The following is a 22,170-nucleotide window of genomic DNA, read 5'->3' on the forward strand; positions in this document are numbered from 1 at the left end:
ACAAGTGAAAATTATCTGTTTGTTCCTCAATTATACATGTTTATTAATAAAGGAATGTTCAGAAGATCACCTACACCTAATCAGCCACAGTGAGACTATCTTGCACTGAAGTGACAGCCCAAACCCAAACAGGATCAAGGTATCTTTGTCCTAACAGGGAACCTAATTAGTCAGACAGGAAACCGAAGTTTATTCTTTAGATGAGAAATCAAATTTCTCTCGAAGGTCATTTTCTCATGAAGAACAAAATACTATTTCAGGGCAGAAAACTCAATTTGTTCTACTCCTTTGTATCAGAATGGTCTTTGGTGCAAAAGCTGACTCAGGCAGAGCCCATAATAGAGAATTCAGAAGACAACACTAGGGGCTGATACCTCACTGCCATCCCTGTGTGGTCCAAAGCAGCTGTAATAGTCCGGAGTACCAAATTCACTGAAGATGCTAAATCACAGAAAGATAGCAACCTAAAGAGAAACCTGAGGTTTAGCACAGAGAAGTGCAGAGCTCTGCACCCAGAAAGAATAAACCTGTGCACAGCAGAGGCTGGGAAGTGAAATAAACAGCTATACAAGAGCCCTGCTGGAAAGGACATGGATATTTATGGTGAGCACCAGGCTGAATAGAAAACGGCAGTGAGCTCTCATCAGAAACGAACACCAACTAGACTACATTAGAATTACAGCCAACAGATCAATGGAAGTTGTTGTATCCTATCAACCTGCAATTAAACCACACCTGTAAAATCATTCTCAGCTTCATGTGATGTCCTGTTTTCCCCCTCAACTCCCCTGTTCAAGTGATGGGGATCCAGTAGGAAGCTATCAGAACAGCCAGAGCACAAGTGAGCTGAGGCTGAAGGAGCTGGCTTTGCTGACTCCCACCAAGAGACAGCCAAGGAGGCGTCTGGGAGCTGCCCAGAGCCCCTTGCAGGGCACTTATGGACACGAGAGAGCCAAACTCTCCTCTGCAGGGGCAGGTGAGGCAGCAGTGGCTGCAAACCACAGCGTGGGTGATCCCATCTGGACCCCAGGAGCAGCCTCCTCAGTGGGAGGAGGTGCAGCACTGGCACAGGCTGCCTGGGGGTGCTGGAGCTCCATCGGAGCTCTGGGGACTGAGGGGACACGGGCACAGCTGACTGAGCCACTGGTGATGGTGAGAGCCCTGCTTCGAGAGCTCTGCAGATCCACCAGTCCCACCACGGATCCAGTGATGAGCAGGGCAATGCCCAGGAGCTGCCACAGAGACCAGCAAAGCTCTCTTCTGCCAACAAGCTCTGTCCAGCCAGGTGCATGGGCTGCTGCCTTTCAGAAGCTACAGCTCCATTTCTGATGTACAACAAACGGCACTGACCTCCATTTCTGATGTACAACAAATGGCACTGACCTCCATTTCTGATGTACAACAAACGGCACTGACCTCCATTTCTGATGTACAACAACTGTACTGGCCAGCACAGGGCAGCAGAGAGGGCTGCTACAGCTCCCTGACAAACACATATTAGGCAGCTGTAGGACCCACAACTTCCAGACCACTCCCACAAGTCAACTTCGAGAGAAACTTTTCTTAGTCTTATACAGAATATATAGCAAGGGGGAAGGTCTGACCACTCTCTTCTGAATGTTAAATAGTGTTAAACCATATTCACGAGTCCTCTTTCCCCTACATCTTTACTTTGGGAGGTCTTTAAAAAAACAAAAGTCCTCCCAAGGAGAAGGCATACTCCTACAACGTGGAACTTTCCAGAAAAACAGCTGATGAGTAAAGGAAAAAAAAAGCTTGTTCATCTACTTGTGACAAGTACTGCATGGGTAAAAAACATACACCTTAAAAAAGGCACTGGTAATGCTTCAGGAAACATTCTTTAATTACTGAACCCAGTCTAAGGGGTCAGACACAGAAAAGTTATAGTTTGAATCCTCAAGGCAAGAATTAATGCACTGCAAGGCAAAGAGTCTTCCACTAGGTTCAGTAGAGGATTAATCACATTATCTAGCTGAAGATAAATACACATCACCATTCAAAATTCTGAATTTTTGGTAGTGATACTTTCAGTCAGTCTTATCACTTGACCCACAGCACATTACAAGCTAAAATTTTACAGTGTTAAAGAGTTCTGATGGTGAAATGGATACAATGGGAATTGAAGGGACATATTAACATTTATGTTGTTGGGAGGTATCAAGTTAAGACTGAAAGAGGATTATGAAGGAATCATTATGCAGACAATTAAAATGCAGCATTAATAGAGCTATGCATTTGTTACTCAGCAAAAGGAATAATAACCAATATGAGACAAGCTCATCTCTTGCACAAAAAGACTTTAAAAAGCCAAATTACTTCCAGTTACAGTGGGTTAAATGGTTCTGTGTGATAGCATTCACTTTGGACTCACCAATGCCATCGGGTAAGACCTGAAGTAAATTCTGAGAAACAAGCAAGTCTGTTAAAGAAGTCAGACCACTAATTTCTTCAGGAAGGCATTCCAATTTATTTTCAGAAACATCCAGACAAAGCAGGTTTTTCAGGTTTCCTACTTCCTGCAATACAAGGAAAAAAATTTAAGTCATGCCCAAACACGTAAGAAAGCACTTTGAAAAATGTACCATCAAAATGAAATTCCACAAAGAAAAACAATTATCTGCATGACCTCTTAATTGGCCATTCTTTGTGTGACCTCTAAATGCAGAAAAAAAGTAAATATTTACACTTTACATATGATAAACTAACCAAGTGATTCAGTCACACTTTCTGATTTTAAATATTAAACTTGCTTTAGTAGTCAGGCAAGCTATGCTGAGCACACCCAGGCAAGCACCAGCCAAACCTGGAGTTTTCCTCAAGTAAAGACTGCAGAGTTGTTTTGTTCAGAATGGCAGATTATCAACCACCACCTAATTAAAGCCTACCCCTCCCAATCAACCCTAGGCAAATTAAGATTAGTCTCTCTTGGCTGCTACAGCAACATGCCATGACATCTAGGGATTTCATATCTGCACATCTCCCAACTACAACAAATGCAGAAATAAGAATTGGGGGTGTTGCTCTAGCAATTATGTTTGAACTGCCAAGTTATACTGCTATCACCTACTATTATTAATGACTAATTAAGTTTTTATCATGGCAATCCAACCATTAGACAGAGAAATACCTTTGTTAGCTATCAGAGCACCCCCCCATTCCCCACACACACAGACATCCCTATACACACCTGAGGACAGATATCATTTTAGTCATCCAAATCACCTTTCAGAGAAAAGGCTGAGGAAGAAATGCCTTCTACTTTTATATATATTAAGTTTTCACACAGCAATGGCCTTGATCCTAATTTACAAGATCAATCCTTTTACTTTTGAACTGTCTGCCCCTCAAGAGGATCTTTTATTAAACACATACCCTTTATCCTATCCTACAAGTTCATCCTTTCAACTTTGGACAAAATACACAATAATGGCCAGTTTCAATAAAAATGGCTGCTAAAGTCACACTTCACCTTTTATGAGTGATCATCTCTACTTACTAGGCCAAGCCAACAAAAACAAAGTCAACTAAGCCCACTAAACTGTAACTGATTTACAAGACACAGTTGACAACAAGATCCATGCAGCAAGTAACAGCAAACTGGAAGAGGAACAGAAGAAAACAGGTTTTGACTTGGCTATAAGGGAAAAAGAGGGAAGAGGAACCATCTTACATATTATAAGAATTTAGAGCGCTATAAGCTTTAAGTGCTAAGTTCCCTTATCCTGTGACTGATATCAGATGAGGGATTTGCCTGCATAAATCAAAATTTCTATTTATGGCAGCAGTTCCATTATTGTACTTCTTCTAAACACCACGCTTAAATGGATGAAGATGACTACAAAAAATAAAAAAAATCATACTCAAAAACTTTTAAAACTGCAATTCAGACAGATACACAAGGTGAGGGTTAGCTCAGACAACTAATGGCTTCCTGATCTTAGGGCAAGAACTATAAACAGAGGATGTGTCATCCTACAAACTCAACAAGGTGCCTATTAGGAAACAATTCCTTTGTCAAAATGCTTAAAAGAAATTTTCTGACAACACACAGTATCATGGCCAATCCCTTGCAAAGGAATTTTTCAAGAGAAACTGCTTACACACCCAAAACCAAACCCAGGCAAAGTAGACTGAGAAAATATTCCATTTTAAAGCACTTCCCTGTAGGAATGAATGAAAATGTTTTCTTTCAAGAACATCTTCAAAACAGTAGCAGTAGAGCTCATTTTTACCTGAGGTATTTCAGCTAATTGGTTTCCATCCAACCAAAGGTCTTTAAGATTGAAAAGTGCACCAATTGTTTCTGGCTATAACATAAAAAGCAGTAAAGTTAAGTAGCATAGGAGCTTCAAGTAAAAAAAAATTGCCATCCCACAATTACAGTCTAAGTAAACCAATTCTTACTGCACTATTTAGAGGTACCTTGGTTAGAAGTAGCAAGGGAACTGTATTTGGGAACTCCATCATAAAATTAATCGCTACAGCTTAATAATCTACCATTCTTTCCTGGCATGCACTAACAAATTGCCTGCACACCCCTGACCTACTGAAAATCCATCCAACATTTACCTGAATCACTTTTAGGAGATGACAGATATATTTTTGGTACATCAATCTGCAATAATGTAGGACCTCTAGACCCTCAACAGTTTTGCCTCAGTCCCTTCCCAAAGACTCCCACTCTCACCCTGGACATTTAAGTTCCATCTGTGCTTAGCCCATCCAGCTCCTGACACAAGTCCATGTGGTCACTGTAACTGCAAGCACAGACAAGATTTTGTGTCCCTCCACTCCTTCTTATTTCCATAAAAAAAGCTGTGCTGCACTCTCATTTTCTAGAGATCAGCTGAGGTTTTTTGAGTAAAGTGATACTGTACTGAACAAGACTAAACAGATATGAAAGCACCAGCTCACTGTCAAAATTCATCTGTACCTATAAAAAGACTCTCCCTCCATGCATTTTTCTTTCCTCAGTTTTGGACATCCTACAACCTATTTAATCTAAATTATGCATAAAACAAGACCCATGTGCAGTTTCAGTGGTATGTTCTCTTACCAAATGATAAAGTTCATTGTTTCCTAAATCAAGTTCTTCTAGTCGCTGCAGCTGGGCAAGTGATCTGTGAGATGAGATAAATCAAAACAAAACCACATTAGACTAAAGCAACAGAAACCCCATGTATTTGAATAAGCTCATTTTACTGAAACTTGCATTTCAAATTACAATGTACTGTAGGCAGACAGTTATTTTACCAGGCACAGACTGTTTGCAGTACTATCTTACTGAAAAAAATAATTTGGTTTGTCAGTGTAACTGTATGACCTTGAAACTTAAAACTTAGTAGAGACAATGAAGTCTTTTTTTTTTTTTTTATTTTAACAGTAAGTCCCCAGGGTAGCAAATGCCACATACTTTAGTATAGTTAGTTAGATTCACTTTTAGGGGAGGTTTGTTTTTTTCTTTTACAGTTTGCAACTGGATAAAAATTCCCCATAGTGATCACATAACTATGTGACTCGAGACTCAATATCCATCATTGATCATCTCAACATGATCCATCAATTTCTGAAATACTTCTGCTTTTGAGACTGCAAACAGAGGGAAACACAAAAGGATGGAAAAGAAGTTCAAAGCAACAGACAAGAGAGGGCCACCCTTCAAATCAGGCTCATAGAGCTCTTGCTTATTTTCCCCAAAGCTGCAGTAGCACGAAAACCAGAGAGAATTGTCAGCAACATTACTGACAGTCAGGATTTTCATGGAGCAATAAAATTGGCAACGTTTTTGATAGCTTCATACTGACACTGCATGGCCAAACTCAGCTAGCAATTCCTATCTTCTGACCACTGACAATTAAGTGTCTTGTGGCTCACTGCTATGAACAGCCACAACCAAGGCACTTGCATAGATTGACAGGAAAAAATTACCCCAAAGCAATAGGGGAAGAGATTCTGATTTTAAAAAGTTAAATCCTGCACAGTATCTATTAGATAAACAAGCAGAACAGGAGTCACCAAAACTCTTGCAAGAAGCAACCAGATAGTGAAGGAAGGAAGAAAACTCCTTCACTAGAGAAAGAAGAAGCTGCTCCCAAGCAGACAAAAAGGATCCCCAAAGTATAAGATACCATATTAGTCTAACAAAAGACCACCAGTTCCTCTGCCACAATACAGACAGAGACATCTAGATAACTTTTTTCTCCAAAAATCACAGTGGGTGAAGTCAGACTTCAGATATCAGTAGGCCTAGTTTGCTACCAAGGGTTTTACCTCCAGGTTTTAGAAGCTTTTGGCTACTCAGCCCTGAATACAAACACTTATTTAAATGCCATAAAGGTCTGGAGTGAAAATCTCGGAGCTCTTACTGCTCTACTTTCACAGTTACAAAATTTCACCATGAGAACAACCCAAACCACCACTCCCACTGCAGATGGGCTTGTCCAATGCATGCAGGACATGTTTGGTGATGCTCTGTGTCATACAGAATACTTTTTTATAGAACAAATACACTCCATGCAGACTACAGGTTCCTGCTACTAATCAAGTACAACTAGAAGTAAATGATGTAAGTAAATGTTGCTAAAAGAAGGCTGTATCTCATGCTGTCAATTGGCTTTGAGTATTTTTTTCTAGTTGTCATTTCGTTTCACAATGTTAGCAGATTTTAAGAATAAGAACATTTTATGTTAATATATTGAAACATGTGCAATGTGACTTACTCAGGTAAATACGTCAGCAAATTTTCTCTCAGTTCCAGTGAAGCCAGGTTATAAAGACTAAAAAAAAAAAAAAATTAATACCAGTAATACCAGTTTACTTTTTATATTCCATACTTTATGAAGAAAAATGTGCATTAACACAGTTTAAAACAAGTTGCTATAAACTGATTTTTTGTTGCTTTGATTACACCAGATCATCTTGTGAAAGGCAGAATAGAAAGAATAAGTTTTTGCTTGTTTCTCTGTGATACTTCAACACATTAAAGCTCGAAGGTAAACAGACAAAACAGAGATTTCCATTTGTTAAAAGGTTTGTAGCTGCAAGCTACTAAACAGAGTATGCTATACTATATCTGCACTGCTTTTACTCACTGGCTTTCAGAATGTGGCATGGGCTACCAAAGCCAGAGAGCCCCAGGTAAGCCCATCTCTGTCCTAATGACAGCGTGCTCATTACTCTAAGTGACATTATGCTGCTAAGCGGCTCGCTTACTCCAGATCCCAGGCTTTTACTAGCATCACCATAGCAACATTCAGACTTCTCAGGGGTTTATTTATGACTAAATGGAACACAAGGAGTCAGACATTATCCCAACACTATAATCTGCTCTAATCCTCCGCCATCCCAGGGAAAAATGAAAATCAGATACGGTGACTGCAAGTAAGTTTTCCGTAACAGAAATATGTTCTGTCCTGGTGTGCAGGGAAGGGGGAAAATGTGCTAGGCCTTGAATAAATCTAGATAAAAAACAAGAATTCAAAATTTATTCAAAAAACAATAATACAAAATTTAAAATAGATGTTAATTTTAAATTGTACACTTTGGGGGGAAAAGGCCAAACAGATCCATGCATTAAGACTACATAAAACTGAAATATTTTCTCATCTCAAACAATACCAGCTTACCAAACTACAGAATAATTAGCTCCAGTAAAAAAAAACAGCTGATAATAAAACTTAAACCTCAAAAAAAAAAAAAAAAAAAAGAAATCTTCACATTGCAACTTCAGTACAGTTATCTAAGCAGAGAAAGGCAACATAATTGATTTAATGATTAGTTAAAAGGGAAAGAAGATTTTTCATGGATTGACTTTTGATGGTGTCTGAAAAACAAATCCTTATCTCATGCACCTGTTTCATAGTGCATTCAAAAAAACAGTGAATGAAATCTCACAGCAGCTTTGATTACAGTCTCAGCAGCCCTTTCCAGCTTTTAAAACAAGCACATTTTACTCATTGGCTTCTGTATCCCTCCAGAAGTACAGTTTAAATATACCATACAGACAAAGATACTTTAGTACAAGTCTATTACAAATTCAATTAAAAGATAAGTGAGAATAATTCTACTACTGCCACTCAAAATCATTGACAGAAATAACCAAGCCATCATTCCAACAACACAAGAGAATATTCACACATAAAAATTTTAACACTATAAAACACAAGTCAAGTTGGGACAGGGTATCCAGCATCCTCAATGAGTCCAAACAAGTGGGAGAGGAAAGGGGTGATGAGAACCCTTCTCTCCAAAAGCAATGTGGGTCTGGTGTTGCTGGCATTGCCACCCACAGACTGCCGTTACACTCGTGCTCACAGGTTTTCTAGAAACCTCTTTCCACCTTCCTTTGAATGTTCCACTTTCTCTTCAAGCTTGTATCAGGTGAGGTCCATGATTCATTTTTATCAAGAGAATACAAAAGACATGTGCACACCTCCAAGCTGCCTTGAAATCTTGTGTTTACACATCACCCCACATCTACTTATCTCCCTCCCCATCACGCTGAAGCATTGATGAGTAAAATGGTGCAATCTCTTAATTTCTTTTCTTACCTCAGACACCACTTTGGCTGTGGCTGAACAGAAACCTTTGTCAGAAAAGCATATTCAACTGCAAGAACTCGGGAACCACCATGTTAACCAGATGCATCGTATCATTACACTGGGGCAGGCCTGTGAATCAGATCAAGAAACTGATCCTGCTTAAAAATAACCCCGCAAGGAGAGCAGCACAGATCCTCAATCCAAAACAGAATAAATCCCCTTAAACACCTGGGCCAGCACGGCTGCCAAGAAGGCGCAAGGAGGCAGCTGTGCTGCAGCACTGTGAGCACTCCCTGGCACCTGTGCCCCTGGGAGGACCCTGTGAGCATCTCTGCAGAGCGACTGCGGCCCACCACGGCCCCAGCCTAGGCTCTCTTCCTGTGGCATTCAGCCAGATTATGCTTTCATCGCTAAGGACACAGCGATTTCTCCCTCTTTCTGAGGGAGAAATGCTTTATTTATTCTACAGCTACTCTCACACAGAGCATGTTAACAAAAGAAATTATATATATATATATATATATATATATAACCTTTCTACTTCTTCCAAGGTCTTGAGTCCAAATCCAATATAAGCAGACCCCAATAAGCAAAATTAAGCTTCCTAGCAACATAGAGACCTAAGTCTACGAAGTTTAAACCAGCAAAGCTGCATCATTAGAGTGAAATACCATGTTTAAGATGGGTCCATTTCATAAAGAGGTCAGAAAATGAAAGGAAATTTCCTTCTTCTTATTCTTATATCGTGACTAGTTACAGATATGGCTGCCAGCAAACCTATGCGCTGCAATCTAAAATGTGACAGCTACTGGATCAAACAGCACCATATAAAAGACAGGCTGACGTACTGAAGCATTAATCTCCAATACATTAAAAAGCAGAAGTACAGCTGGTCCTTACACTTACCAACAGGGTATTAACAAATTGTGTCTGTACTAACATTTTTCTGATTTTACGTTCTGTTGAGAAACACAATTTTCAGTCTTTTGCAAGAAAAAGTTGACATGACTTGTTATTTTTCAAATATCTTTTCTGATTTAGTAACACTCTCTCCAGAAAGTGCAATCCTTTTTTTTTCTCAGCTACAAATAACTATTTTTCACAATATACTAAATGAAATAATTTATTTTTTCCCTATGTCCTTAATTTTACAGGTGCACTGCCAGTCCAGTATTTCTAAAGTCCCTGAAAAGAACTAAAGCAAGCCATACCTTATTGATTTCAGAATCTTCCCCTAATTCTAATCTCTGTCTTGTAGGGAAATATCAGTCATGGGAAGTTACCATAAAACACAAAGGCAATAGCAATCTAATTTACTCAGACTAAAGAGAGACTCATCAGCAGCTGTTCAACCACTGCATTTAGAAATGCAAACGCACCACAGAGCATTGCAGGCTGCTTTCCAATGAACAGTCCTTACTCCCCAAAACAAAAAATCCCACAGAAAATGCACAAGCAAATGTAATTTATCTTCTAAAGGAGAAAAAAAAAAAAAAAAAAAAAAAAAAAAAAAAAAGGCAAAAAGAGGGAAAAAAAACCCAAGAAGGAATTATTTCACCACAGTTGAAAAAAGTACTAATACTGTAAATTAATATTGTAATAATTCTCACTATAAAAGCTACCACACAGACCTCAAACACTGAGCACGTGTTTGAAATTACTGAGCACAAGGAAACAGACAAACCAAGCAGAGGATGAAGGTAACTTAAATGACAAGTTTTCCATCTCAGCATTCTTTACAACTTCCAGTGTAAGGCTGAAGCCAAGTTGAATTTAAAGGTACAACATGGCTAAAAGTGTCAGTTTCAGTATAAACCAGATATACTCGTTCAGCAATCTACCTACCTACTGTAAATATTGGTATTCATTGTGTGAGCGAAATCAATAACTGAGAACAAAACTAATAGCAACAAAGTAGACAAAAATGCTGAAGTGTTTTTTCCTGATCATTCCAGTCAGGTTTTGAAAGACAAACGTGCAATTCAACACAATCTACAGACACGGAATACCACAAACATTCCTTCATCAACTGCAGCAGTCTACTCTAAAACAAAAAACAGACTAGAATCATCCACTAAAACCAGAAACAAAGCCTGTTGCTCTTTTTCTTCCAAAGCAAGTCATTTTGGACTGATTACAAGGGGATTATCAGCACCACTGTGTTCCACAAAACAACCTTTTCACTGACAGATGACTCTCTAAACAACAGAGATTTACTGCAATAAGTTTAAAAACATCACTGAAGTTAAAAAAAAAAAAAAAAAAACCAGGAGAAAAATAAGACAGCTGTTCTGTAGTTACTCTGGATGAAATTACATTTTCAGCGTACAGCAGACATTAAATGTACTTTATTTTTTAAAGTTATAAAATACAAAACTGCTATGAGTTTATCCTAGAACTTGAGCCTTGAGAGACAGTTGCAGCATATTCCTCAATCCATGGGGACAGAAAGTCAGCCTCAGGAGTAACAACAGACAGCACAATACACACACCCCATTTCTGTCACAGCCCCTGCAAAAAGACTGGGAGCTCCAAGCCCTTGGCAGAGACCAGCAAAGGTTTCTGAGAGAGGCACTGGGAAGCATGATAAGACATATGCTATTTCCTTGTGGGAAGAAAAAAAAAAAAATATATATATATATATTATAACTATGGAAATGGAAAGAGAAATGTCGGAAGAGCTAGGAGAAAACAGGATAGATGACAAAAAAGAATTGATATAAAAGCTGAAGATGCTCTGTCAATAAAAACTGAACAAAGCCCTTCTCTTGATTAATAAAAGCTACACTTTTCCACCTTATGACAAAAGCAGCACTCAGCTGAGCCAGCACAACAAGAGTACAGGCTTTGGGAAATAAGGAAGCAAAGCTGGAAGAGATGAAGATCTAAAGCACCTGCAGAAATCCATGGCCCAATACACACCCCCTCCAGCAATCTTCAGCTGGTTGGGGGAATATAAAATCCCAAATGCAATTTCTCCTCACATTTGTAAAATTGGTAAAAGAGAGGGAAGACAGGAGAATGGGCAGAGCCCCCATATTTATACAGAATAAAATAAGGTCCTGCACAATAAGGATAGGTAAGGTGAGAACACAGTATAGACTCTGAATATGATCTGGTATTACACTCTTTACGCAGCAGCAATGACCACAGAACACACCCCAAGGATACAGCACACAGAAATGGGAGATTTAGTCCACATTTTGACCAGTGCACCAGTTCCAAATGATTTCAGTTCACTGGGCCAGCATCTGAAGATTACTGGTACTTAGATACCCTGCCTGGGTATACAGCACATACACTGAAACATCCATCATGACAGTACACTGGGAAGGAAAGGACCCAAAAGTAGGCAATTTACTGTCCTTTATTTTTTTTGTGCAGAAAAAGAATATGGTGTCTCTGTCTATTCAAGGGTCTTCCAAGATATAAGCTAACTATGGTACTCTGACAATGGCATAAAAATGCATTAAACTAGCCATATTTAAATATATTCCAGCCCATTGCCACTGGCCAAATAAAACTACCAGTGACATGTATGACCCTGCCCCAGGACACAGCTGGGGCTATTTAGATGACTACAGACTCATGTGACAGGATCCTAGTAAGCTACTCCCATCCCACAAGGCTCCCAGCTGCAGATCAACAATGCACTGAGAGCCTGGCGTTTAGCAGCTTTTATTCTCCAGGAAAATGACAGAGTTAATCAATAACTAGCTAGCTCTCAAAATACCTCTTACTCAGACTTTACGTATTTGAAGGTACAACATATACCTTTGGGATAGGCTCCTGTTCCAAATCACTCCCAAAAACAACCTCTTTCTCTTCTCCTCTCGTGATTGTTTCCTCAACTGCACAAACCCTGGAAAGGCCAAATGTCCAAACTCCCAAGGCTACATCAACCACATCATCCTGGTCTGCATAAAGAAGAGTGTGGCCAGCAGGTCAAGGGAAGTGATTCTATTCTGCCCTGCTGAGACCCCACCCGGAGCACTGCAACCAGCTCCAGGGGCCCCAGCACAGGAAAGGCACAGGCTTGCTGCAGCAGATCCAGAGGAGGGCCACAAAAATGATAAGAGGCCTGGAACACCTATCCTGTGAGAACAGGCTCGGAGAGTTTGCACTTTTCAGTCAGGAGAAGGAATTTTTTACTATGAGGGTAATGAGACACTCTAACAGGACACGCTGAGAAGGTGCAGATGCCTCCTCCCTAGAAGCCAAAGTCACATAGAACAGGGCTCTGAGCAACCATACCTAATGAAAGGCATTCCTGCCCACAACAGAAGGGGTGGATTAGATGATCTCTGAAGGTCCCTTCCAACCAACCCAAACCACTCTATCAAATTAGGTGCTTAAAGTTGGATTGTCTCAAGAGCTCCTGTAGCATGTACCCATTTTCAGAGTTAATTACCACTTCAGTTCTTCCCTGAGACTGCATTACTTCACCCAGTTACTATACCTGCCAGCAACCTATTGTCCCTGTGCCTGAACAACCAGCTCCATGTGGGTTTTTGGTGTAATGACATCTCCAATGCAACAGAAGCAGTATCGGCCACATAAGAATTCATATCCACTATATGGCAACCTACAAATAGCAGAGTAGTCCTGCCTTGGTTACTTTTTGCTCATCAAACTTGTTTTACAATGTGAATGATAAAAAAGAGCATTGATGAACTTTTGCAGAGCTTTTTGCAGAGTATTCCTGCCTTGGTTACTTTTTGCTCATCAAACTTGTTTTACAATGTGAATGATAAAAAAGAGCATTGATGAACTTTTGCAGAGCTAATCTGACAGAACTGAAAAAGAGACCTTCTGTCCACACCATGCAATAGGGGAGAGCAATCTATGCAAATTCTTAGGTACTGAATGCCAGAAATCCTTAGATGAGTTAGAAATTACAGGAAGTATTAATTTCCTAATTGAGGGCATTTCCTTATTTCAAAACAAACTGATCTTCACACACATGAAGTCCTGTGGTTCTATGCCAGAATACAAGAGAAGCTGGAAAAACAACTAGAAACCAAAGTAACTAAATTTGGGTTTGATGAAATTGTTAATTTTGTCTCCCCAGTATTATTAAAGACCATTCTTCCAGAAATATCTTTGAAAGCTTTCCTCCTCCTCCTCCTTTTTGGAGGCAAAGCAACTTCACATAACTTGTATCTAAATTAAACATTATTCTTTACTCTCAAGTTTAAATGTATAAAAGCATTATATGAGGGGAAAGGCAAGAGGCTTGCCATAGCAGTCTACTTCTAGAGTTTGATAAGCAGAACAGCAGCCCAGCAGTAATTCTTGTAACAATATCTGAAATTAAGGATTATGTTCTTAACATTTGTAATTTCTACAGAGCTGGGAGAATTGGACACAAATTAGGGTGGGGAAATACTCCTTCCAAAGACTGTTTTTAAATAGGGACCAAAGAAATGAAGTTGACAATTTCGTCATCCTGGGTTTTAACGCAAGGACTCTGACTGAAAGTCAGAGAAAAGTGCATTTGCATAGTCAGTTACTTGAATTGAATTGTCAATACCATTAATTGGCCCATAAAAAGCTACACATCTTCCACAAGTAAAAACTGGATAAAAATTGTTATTAGCCACTAACTGAGGGAAAGCCTCAATAGATGGCCAGTAGTACAAGTCACATTTATATTTTAAAAATAAAGTTCTCCATTTTATGGCCAAGGAATTTTCTAAATGTTTTACAGAGATAATCTAAATTGGTCTAACTTGCTTCTCAAGACTACTGAAATGGATTGAGAAGGCTAAGCCCACTATTACAACAAAATTTTTGTTTTTAAAATATCATCCACTCATGCAACATCAATTTTCAATGACTTGAACAAAAAAGGAATTATTTTACTTTTCAAAAATACTGCTAAAGATATGTTAAATATCTTTTTCTTGTGCAACATAAAGGATGCAACATCTCTTATCTGAAGGCCAGATGGCACTGCATTCACCATTACATTGCTAGTGTTCCTGAAATAAACTTCCGAGTTCTTAGCATTCAGTTTTGTCATTTACCAACCAGCTGTGATTAACACTGAATGCTCTACCTACTCAAACTCTGTAAATATTTCTTTCCATGCTAAATTCAGTTAAGCCACAGTAGGAGTTTTTAATACTATTTATATCAGCCTAGCCAGACCACCTACATATAGTCCTTCTACGTATTTGTGAGATAAGCTTCCCCAGCTTCTGTCCGATCATGTAAGACTCTATGTTAATGGCACATTATTATGCTAAACCTGAAAAGAGAATTAAATTGTCTTGTTCCACGCAATTTTAAGAACATTCTCCATTCTGTGTGATGCTACCAGATGCATAATCTACACTTGAAACATCCAGGCATACACTAAGAAAAACACAGGCACGGACTGGGCCAAGAATCCATTCTAAGGATTAGTATGCCATTCTGATCTGCTTCTGCACCATCTGCACTGAGCAGATCACCCCTGCCATTGAAGATCTTTTATTCTCCAGCTACTTCTTCCATGATCAACATTACAGATTCTGTTTCAAAAGCTGCTGAAAACTTTGAAACCTCTAGAATTAAACATACATACGCAAAACCATCCCCCCAGTGACTAACATGAAATCTCTGGGTACTTGTGGTTCCATGACTGTTGAAAAACATGCCTGTAACAAATCTTTCTCCAAAACAATGCTCCTAAAGCACACCAACACTTGTTCTATTCTTTTCATTATGTTCACTTTCATAATGAAAGGCCCATTTCAGCATTCTACCTGCTAGCTGGAAATGTTAAGAGGAAAATATCTCTGCTTACCTGGTAATTCCCTTTCAGTAGTAACGTTCCACAGATCCATTCAGCCTGCTTGCAGCTTGGGGGTAAACCAGACTCATCAGACATCAGCATCAGAATATCCTTCACACTAAAAAAATTCACCCCTCCCCACATCAAAAGTTTCTGAAGCTAAAATAAAGCTATGCTACTTTCTTGCATCACAGATTGTGCAATTGTCTTTAAAAAAAAAGAGTGGAGGGGGAGGGGGAAACTGAATGATGGGGATACTACAAATGATTCTGTTTCGGTGATCTTTTGTTGAACCCTCAGGATTTTGAAATCATGTCCAAGTAGGAGACCATCTGTGTATTTTTAGGGGAAGAATAAAAATTGTGTACAGCAGAGGAAAGATTTTTTCATCTGCCATGTACAGAACTTTCAAAATACCCTACCTGCCAGTCATGAATAATCTTTTACTTTAAAGCAAAAAAAAAAGTCATCTGGTAATCTTTATCTTTCCCATGCTAAAAAAATGCTGAAAGCTAAAAACTGGATATGAGTTAGGTGCCTGGTGTGCCAATGGGCAGCAGGTCTTCAATCATAATTTAAAATACACTATTTTAAAGCTCTGCCCTTTGCTTCAGCTGTTTAAGAATTTGGTTGATTTTGGCACCCTTAGAGAACGTGACAGATAACTGTCTTTTTCAGATATGCATTTCATGCTGAAATTACTGTTTTTTCAGCTAAGGCCAATTCCTCATGAAGTACTGTTCTGAGAGCCCAATGCTAGATTAAACATTGCAGACACATAAAAGGCTTTCCAAAGAAGGTACCTGGATCTTATTCAAGCCTAAGAACCACAAATAAATAACAAACACACAAAGCTGACACAATCTCTCTTCTCTTTCCAGACATTAAGCTGGAGGACCACTATGCAGATCTCTAAAATCATCAGTCTTTACTGGGAAAAAGCCAATATAACAGTGGCCTGAAGCCAACACTGCAGAATGAACACATATGGACAAGAAAGGTGCTGGAATATTCATACTATTATTATAAGACATGCCCTAGGAAGCCTCACAGACATCCCAATTTATTCAAATATCCTTATGTACAAATACTCTGATTTTCAGTTTCAGGGAAAAGTCATGCCCTGTGTTTTGGCTGCTATGTGAATAAGGAAGTATTGAAGAAAAATAATCCTGGAAGCAAGGGGAAATTCCTAAATGTTACCCACGCTGGGAGGAACAGGTTATGCCTGCTTGTTGGGCAGCTCTAGACACAGACGGCCCTGCAGAATAGGCAAGGAAATTAGACTTGCTCTCATTAGTCTGAGAAAGGCTGTAAAAGACACTCCTACTCACAGCTTAAATGGTGTAACTTGTCTCTCCAAATGGTTCAACTAGCCAACAGGACAATCCCTGCTCCAAACTGCACCCACCTAATTATCAGCTTAAGTATCTCCCATGCAATAGCATTCACTGCTTTACTCCAAACAGGAACCAAACCATGAGTCAAGAGAACGCAAATCAGAGAAACACAAAAAGCAGCACTGGCAATATGAGGATACCTAGTCTGTTATCCAGTCCTGTGCTCATCACACATCTTTCTAGAAAGCCCTGAAACAGTATATGAGCTTAAAAGGAGTAGATTTAATCCAGCAAGAAAAATACAGCACATGTAACAGCACCAGGAAAGCAGAGTGAAGTGGTCACACAGAGCAAGAAAAGCTGACATACTCGGAGCATGGCTATGCATAAGCAAGAGGAAAGACAAAATGGTCAAGGAAAGCCTTGCCTATGTTCTTCGAACTTCCAGCTGTAAGTATTTAAAAATATTCCTTCTGGCAATACAAAGGAAAAGAAAAATATAGAAGATCTGTGCAGAAGAATGCCTAACAGCACAGTAAAAGTACTGATGGAACTCTGCATATCAGCAGTTTGAACAAGCTCAGACACTGGCCTGGGATGGTGAAGCTGAACTCTGGCACTCATACATCAGACCATGGGAAAAACAGACTGGAGATGTCTGTCCAATTCACAAGGAAGACACACTTCCAGTAAGGACTCCCAGCAAGGCAATTGAGCTCTATTATCTGCCATTAGTAAGTACTCACTAACATTAAAGTACTGCTGTTTGTAAAAGATTTGCCATTGCTTTTGCTGCTTTCCCCATTTAAGGGCAAATTGCCATCACCACAAGATTATAAGTAGGTAGCTCAAAAACAGAGAGAGAGACACTAAGTACATACTGATCTCTGTGCTACATGAAGATGAGCTGGAGATTTCACTGGCTGTTCTAGGCATTTCCTAGACAGCACCATAAGACTGTAAGCAATCAGGATGCATTTCTCCAAGTTTCCACATACTCCAGTGGCCAGAAGACCTGCAGAAAGCACTGGGACTTCAAATCTTTCCCCAGACAAGTCCAACTATAGTAGAATAACTACCGGTATATTTTTACTCACTGTTTGGCAGCTCTCATTGGTCCAGCTTATTCCATCAAATAACAACATGCATTATTATCCAAAGCATACTGAAACTCCAATAATGCATTTACAAACATATCCAAACACCTTTTACAGACTTACTTAGTCTGCTCAGCCAGAAAACCAAAACTAGCACTACCTTTCAACTCCCAGCATTGGGGGAATGGAGTCCCAGCAGATAAAAGATAACAAAGGAAGGAACAAGTACAAATGTGTGGGTTTTACCTTTGGAAAAGCCACAGAGCATTCCACTGCTTTTACCAAATACAAGGTGATTGGCAGCACCATCAAATTCACTTCCAGTAAATGATGAAAATTTTGGCAACTAAAATAGGACAGTTGCACGTGTTGGTAGCCAGACTGAAAAAAAAAATTCTTACTTACAGATCTAATGCTAAAAAGTCAGTAAAATTCACTCTCAAGTGACCCATAAGGATTTTAGGTTCCAGTTCACTACAAGACCTCCCAAAAATTTTGAGTTGGAATCAGATAGGAACTCTCTGTTGGACATTCCTCAATAGACTTCAGGAACAAGTACATTTTGGGTGGACACCCCATGAGTTTCCCTCATGCAACATTATCATTCTCCTGAGTTCAAAACTATGCATTTTCAGTCCAAGCTTCCTGTTGACTTCCCAACACATTCCTACCTATTTTGAATACCTGATAAGGCAAAAACAACAGCCCCACACAGCTGTTTCTGCTTCTTTAAATATAAACCTGATAATAAAAGTTTCTACTAATGAGATTAAAATGTTTTTGTAAAAATACAATATTCACGTTCTAAACAGCTAATGTGGGAATACTTCCCAGATCAAAGCATCTGTCAGACTTGAATAAAGCCTATCCCTCCACGAGAACTCACCAAGACCACCAGGACAAGCCTGTGGCTCTTCCCAGCACAAGTGAGGACACCAGATTTTTAGTTTCAATATCAAGGATCAGATACTGATTTTAAAAAAGGATGGGTTGCATTGCTCTCTTCTGTGAGAGCTCATGCTGAAACTGCTTAGGATCAGTAAGAGGTAAATTTTTACCTTTCTTTCTTGCTCAGCTCCGCATATCACCATCACTACAAGTTCTGGTATCCCCATTTTAACTGTACCTGTTTCCAGTCATCTGCTCCAAAACAGAGACTATTACCAGTGACACCACCAAATGAGAGGCAGAACAACCAAGAAGGCAGAGCCACCACAGCCAGTGAGGTGTCAGGGAAGCCAACAACCTTCCTGCAGCTACTGTCTGCAAAGCAGCAGTCCACAGCATGCTTTTGGGAATTGTGCTTGTCCTGTTTGTTCTATTTATTTTCAGAATCAGGTGGGATCCCAAATTTTTTGCCTTGATTTTTGGTAAATGCAAAGCTTGAACAGGCCTTTTCTTAGCTGCCAGTGCTGAAAAAGCTGCATGAAAAGTTATGTGAACTCTTACAGTGAAGGAAGAATACCCCAATATCTCACAGTATGAATATCACAACATGGCCCATGCAATTTTTAGGGAAGACTCTGCCCTAATCACTGGGCTCACACTATCTGTACCTGTTAGTGCTTGTGGGAGGTTTCAAAAGAGATTTTCCACTTCTGTTGCAAGCTGGTGTGATGCCAGCTGGGAGCTCTCATACCCATGGGAAGTGGCTGAAGTAATGCCAGTCTGAACTTGACTACATTGCAGGAGCTCTTATGATTAAGATCCTTTCTGCAGGACTCCTCTCTTTAGAAACATCTGGATTTTACTGAACTAACAACAAACCAGTAAAATGGGTAATAGTTGTGTGCAGCTATTTGCCAGGAGAGAATACTAAAGATGCCTGCATATGCTCAAGGAGAAACTGGACAAGTACACAAAACAGATTCATTACGGGCTATCAATTAGACAAACCAAAATCCAAAGCTCAGGAAATCCTCTGAACCAGAAACGTTCAGGGGATGGTAAAAAGAGTCATCCCACATACACACACACACGTTGTTCTTCCAAACCCTCACCAGGCATGCACTTAGGGACAGGGCAGAAGGAAGCTGGGCCAGATGGGCCTTTGGGCTGAATCAGCACAGCCATTCTCAAATGTTTAAGTGAGGAGCCATGGAACTACTACTTCTCCCTCAAATTGGAAAAGACACCCTTCTCTCCACTAAGGGGAGAGAGATTTCCCATCTGCCACTGTGGATGTTGATTTCAGTCAAAAGGAAGCACTCAAACATTGCTCACTTCACTTTCCACATGAATCCACTTTGAAAGTCTCTCCTTGCAATGCTGATCCAGAGTGAACAAACATCTTAAAAACACATAAAACTTCATCCTAAAAGCTGTTCCATGAATTTTCATCTCCACAGCTCCCATGGAAGTTTTTTTCAAAACCAGACTGCTCCCACAGCTAGTTAGGAAGCTTCTAAATTTCCATCCTGATCACAGCCAGCTTTTACCCATCTGTTCTTGTGCCAGCAATTGCCTGGTTTTGAGCTAAGCTGCAAGCCATCTGACATGTTCACAATAATGGATCAATGGTCTACTTAGGAAAGCAAAAGGTCAGATCAGCATGACAAAACACCGAATTAATTTTGCACCTAAAATTCCAAGTTATTTTAAATTCTAAAGAACAGAGTTTAACTGTACACATACACACTACAAGTTCTGCATTAACCTGCTCATGGCAAGTGAAAATGCCATTTTTTAGGATTTTTTTAAGAGATCCCTCCAACTTGAAAGAACAGAAAAAAATAAGGATAGACCTGTAAATAATTTTATAGACGTATTAAATACAATTATGTGAATCATTTATAAAAGAAGTGCAACAATAAAGAAAAAAAATTAAAAAGTAATAAAGTGCAAAGAACTTACTTCCCAATGTTTTCAGGTAGTGCTTGCAGAGAGATGTCATTTACTGAAAGACACGTCAGATTCTGCAATTCAGGAAAGCTTTCAGGCAACCTATGGAGATATTAATTCAAATCAAGGACTTCCAGAAGTACTCACTTCCATGTGAGTAAGACTCTTAACAAATATACACAGAGGGAGGAAAGCCCAGATTCTAGCATGAAAATTCTAAAGATCATAAAAAACCACCCAAAATTTAGGGACTTGAAAGTTTTTTCTGTGTCAAAGAACAGGTGATATACCACTCCTTCCCTGCACCCAATTTGCAACTTCAAAATGCTATAGGGCTTGAGAACATTTTAAGCATTTTCAGAAAACTGAAAAATAAAATCGAATACATTAAAAAAATAACAAACTTTTTTACTATTGTTTTCCTGTATAACCAAATGGCAAAATGATTAAATTTTAATCTTATTCAGGCTCCAGTTCCATACAGGCTAATAGCATGGCCATTTTCTATTAGCTGCTGGGCTGCTCTTCAATTGCTGCTTTTTTGAAGAAACATGCTGTTCACTGTGAAGACAATGTTCTGCTGTTACAGCATTGCACATTTACTGGTGCACAGCACAACAGCATGTTAACCCCTCCCTCCTACACTACCAAATGCAGTCACATGCAGAACACTTGCAGAGCTCCCAAGGCCTTTGGGTCCATCGCCCAGCTGGTGCCCTGCTCTCCACCCCCTCACCCTGAGGGGCTCCCGTGCCCTTGCTGCCCACTGGCCACACCAAGAAGCTCAGTCTGGAGCTGCACAAGAGGCAGGATGAGCTAAGGGGGCCAAGCAGGTGAAGAGGCAGAAGCCCCTGGCCCAGCCACTCAACCTCTGCTCAGCCCCCAGAGCGTGCAACACAAGACCAAGCTGTAGCATTTGGTTGGGCTCCTGCTCTCCCCACCACCCAGCTCAAGGCACATGGTATGACCTGCAGGCAACCTGAAATGGAGACACGTTAACAGGAAAATACAACTCTGCACAGGGGGGGTGGGGAGAGGGAAAAAGGCAAATTACACTGTGGGGTGAAAGGGAGTTTTCATGTGATCAATTCTGTACTGCACTACTTCATATTCTGGACCTTATTAACAGAAGATGCTCAGTATCTTCAAAATGGAGCTTCAAAAGCTCCACTGGGACCACTCATTACCATTTAGACTCTGAACAGGTTTGAGAGGGGCCTTAAATCGTTTGATTGTCTTTTGCTCACCCTGATGTTAACAGGTAGCTGGAGTCAATAATTACTGCAGATCCCTTCCAACTAGAACTATTCTAGTCTCTCTACAGCAGGCAGTGGACTTCCATATCTAAAATTAATCTATACATGTGCATAAATATAAATAAATGCATCTGCTTTTTACTGATATAAATAATATATAAACCAGAAATAATCTGAAAACAGCTGGAAAAATGGTCTGCCAGCCATCTTTAATGCTCAGTTTCATCAGAGATTTAAGTTTGACAATGAGGCAGCATACTGTATTAGTGGTAGGACATTGATTGCAAAGATCTC

General features: G+C 39.7%; 1 protein-coding gene across 1 annotated transcript in view; it reads right to left on the bottom strand.

The window, feature by feature from the left end:
- LRRC1 (leucine rich repeat containing 1) overlaps positions 1-22,170 on the bottom strand; it is a 68,471-nt gene that overhangs the window by 15,683 nt on the left and 30,618 nt on the right. Inside the window, exons 4-8 of the mRNA XM_063150683.1 lie at positions 20,633-20,722; positions 6,741-6,797; positions 5,078-5,141; positions 4,254-4,328; positions 2,393-2,537 (exon numbers count right to left, since the gene is read on the bottom strand). Coding sequence (XP_063006753.1) covers positions 2,393-2,537; positions 4,254-4,328; positions 5,078-5,141; positions 6,741-6,797; positions 20,633-20,722 — 431 coding nt within the window. The remainder of the gene's footprint in view (positions 1-2,392; positions 2,538-4,253; positions 4,329-5,077; positions 5,142-6,740; positions 6,798-20,632; positions 20,723-22,170) is intronic.

This window comes from Melospiza melodia, chromosome 3 (assembly GCF_035770615.1).
Source record: "Melospiza melodia melodia isolate bMelMel2 chromosome 3, bMelMel2.pri, whole genome shotgun sequence".
In the NCBI taxonomy this organism is placed as follows: Eukaryota; Metazoa; Chordata; class Aves; order Passeriformes; family Passerellidae; genus Melospiza; species Melospiza melodia.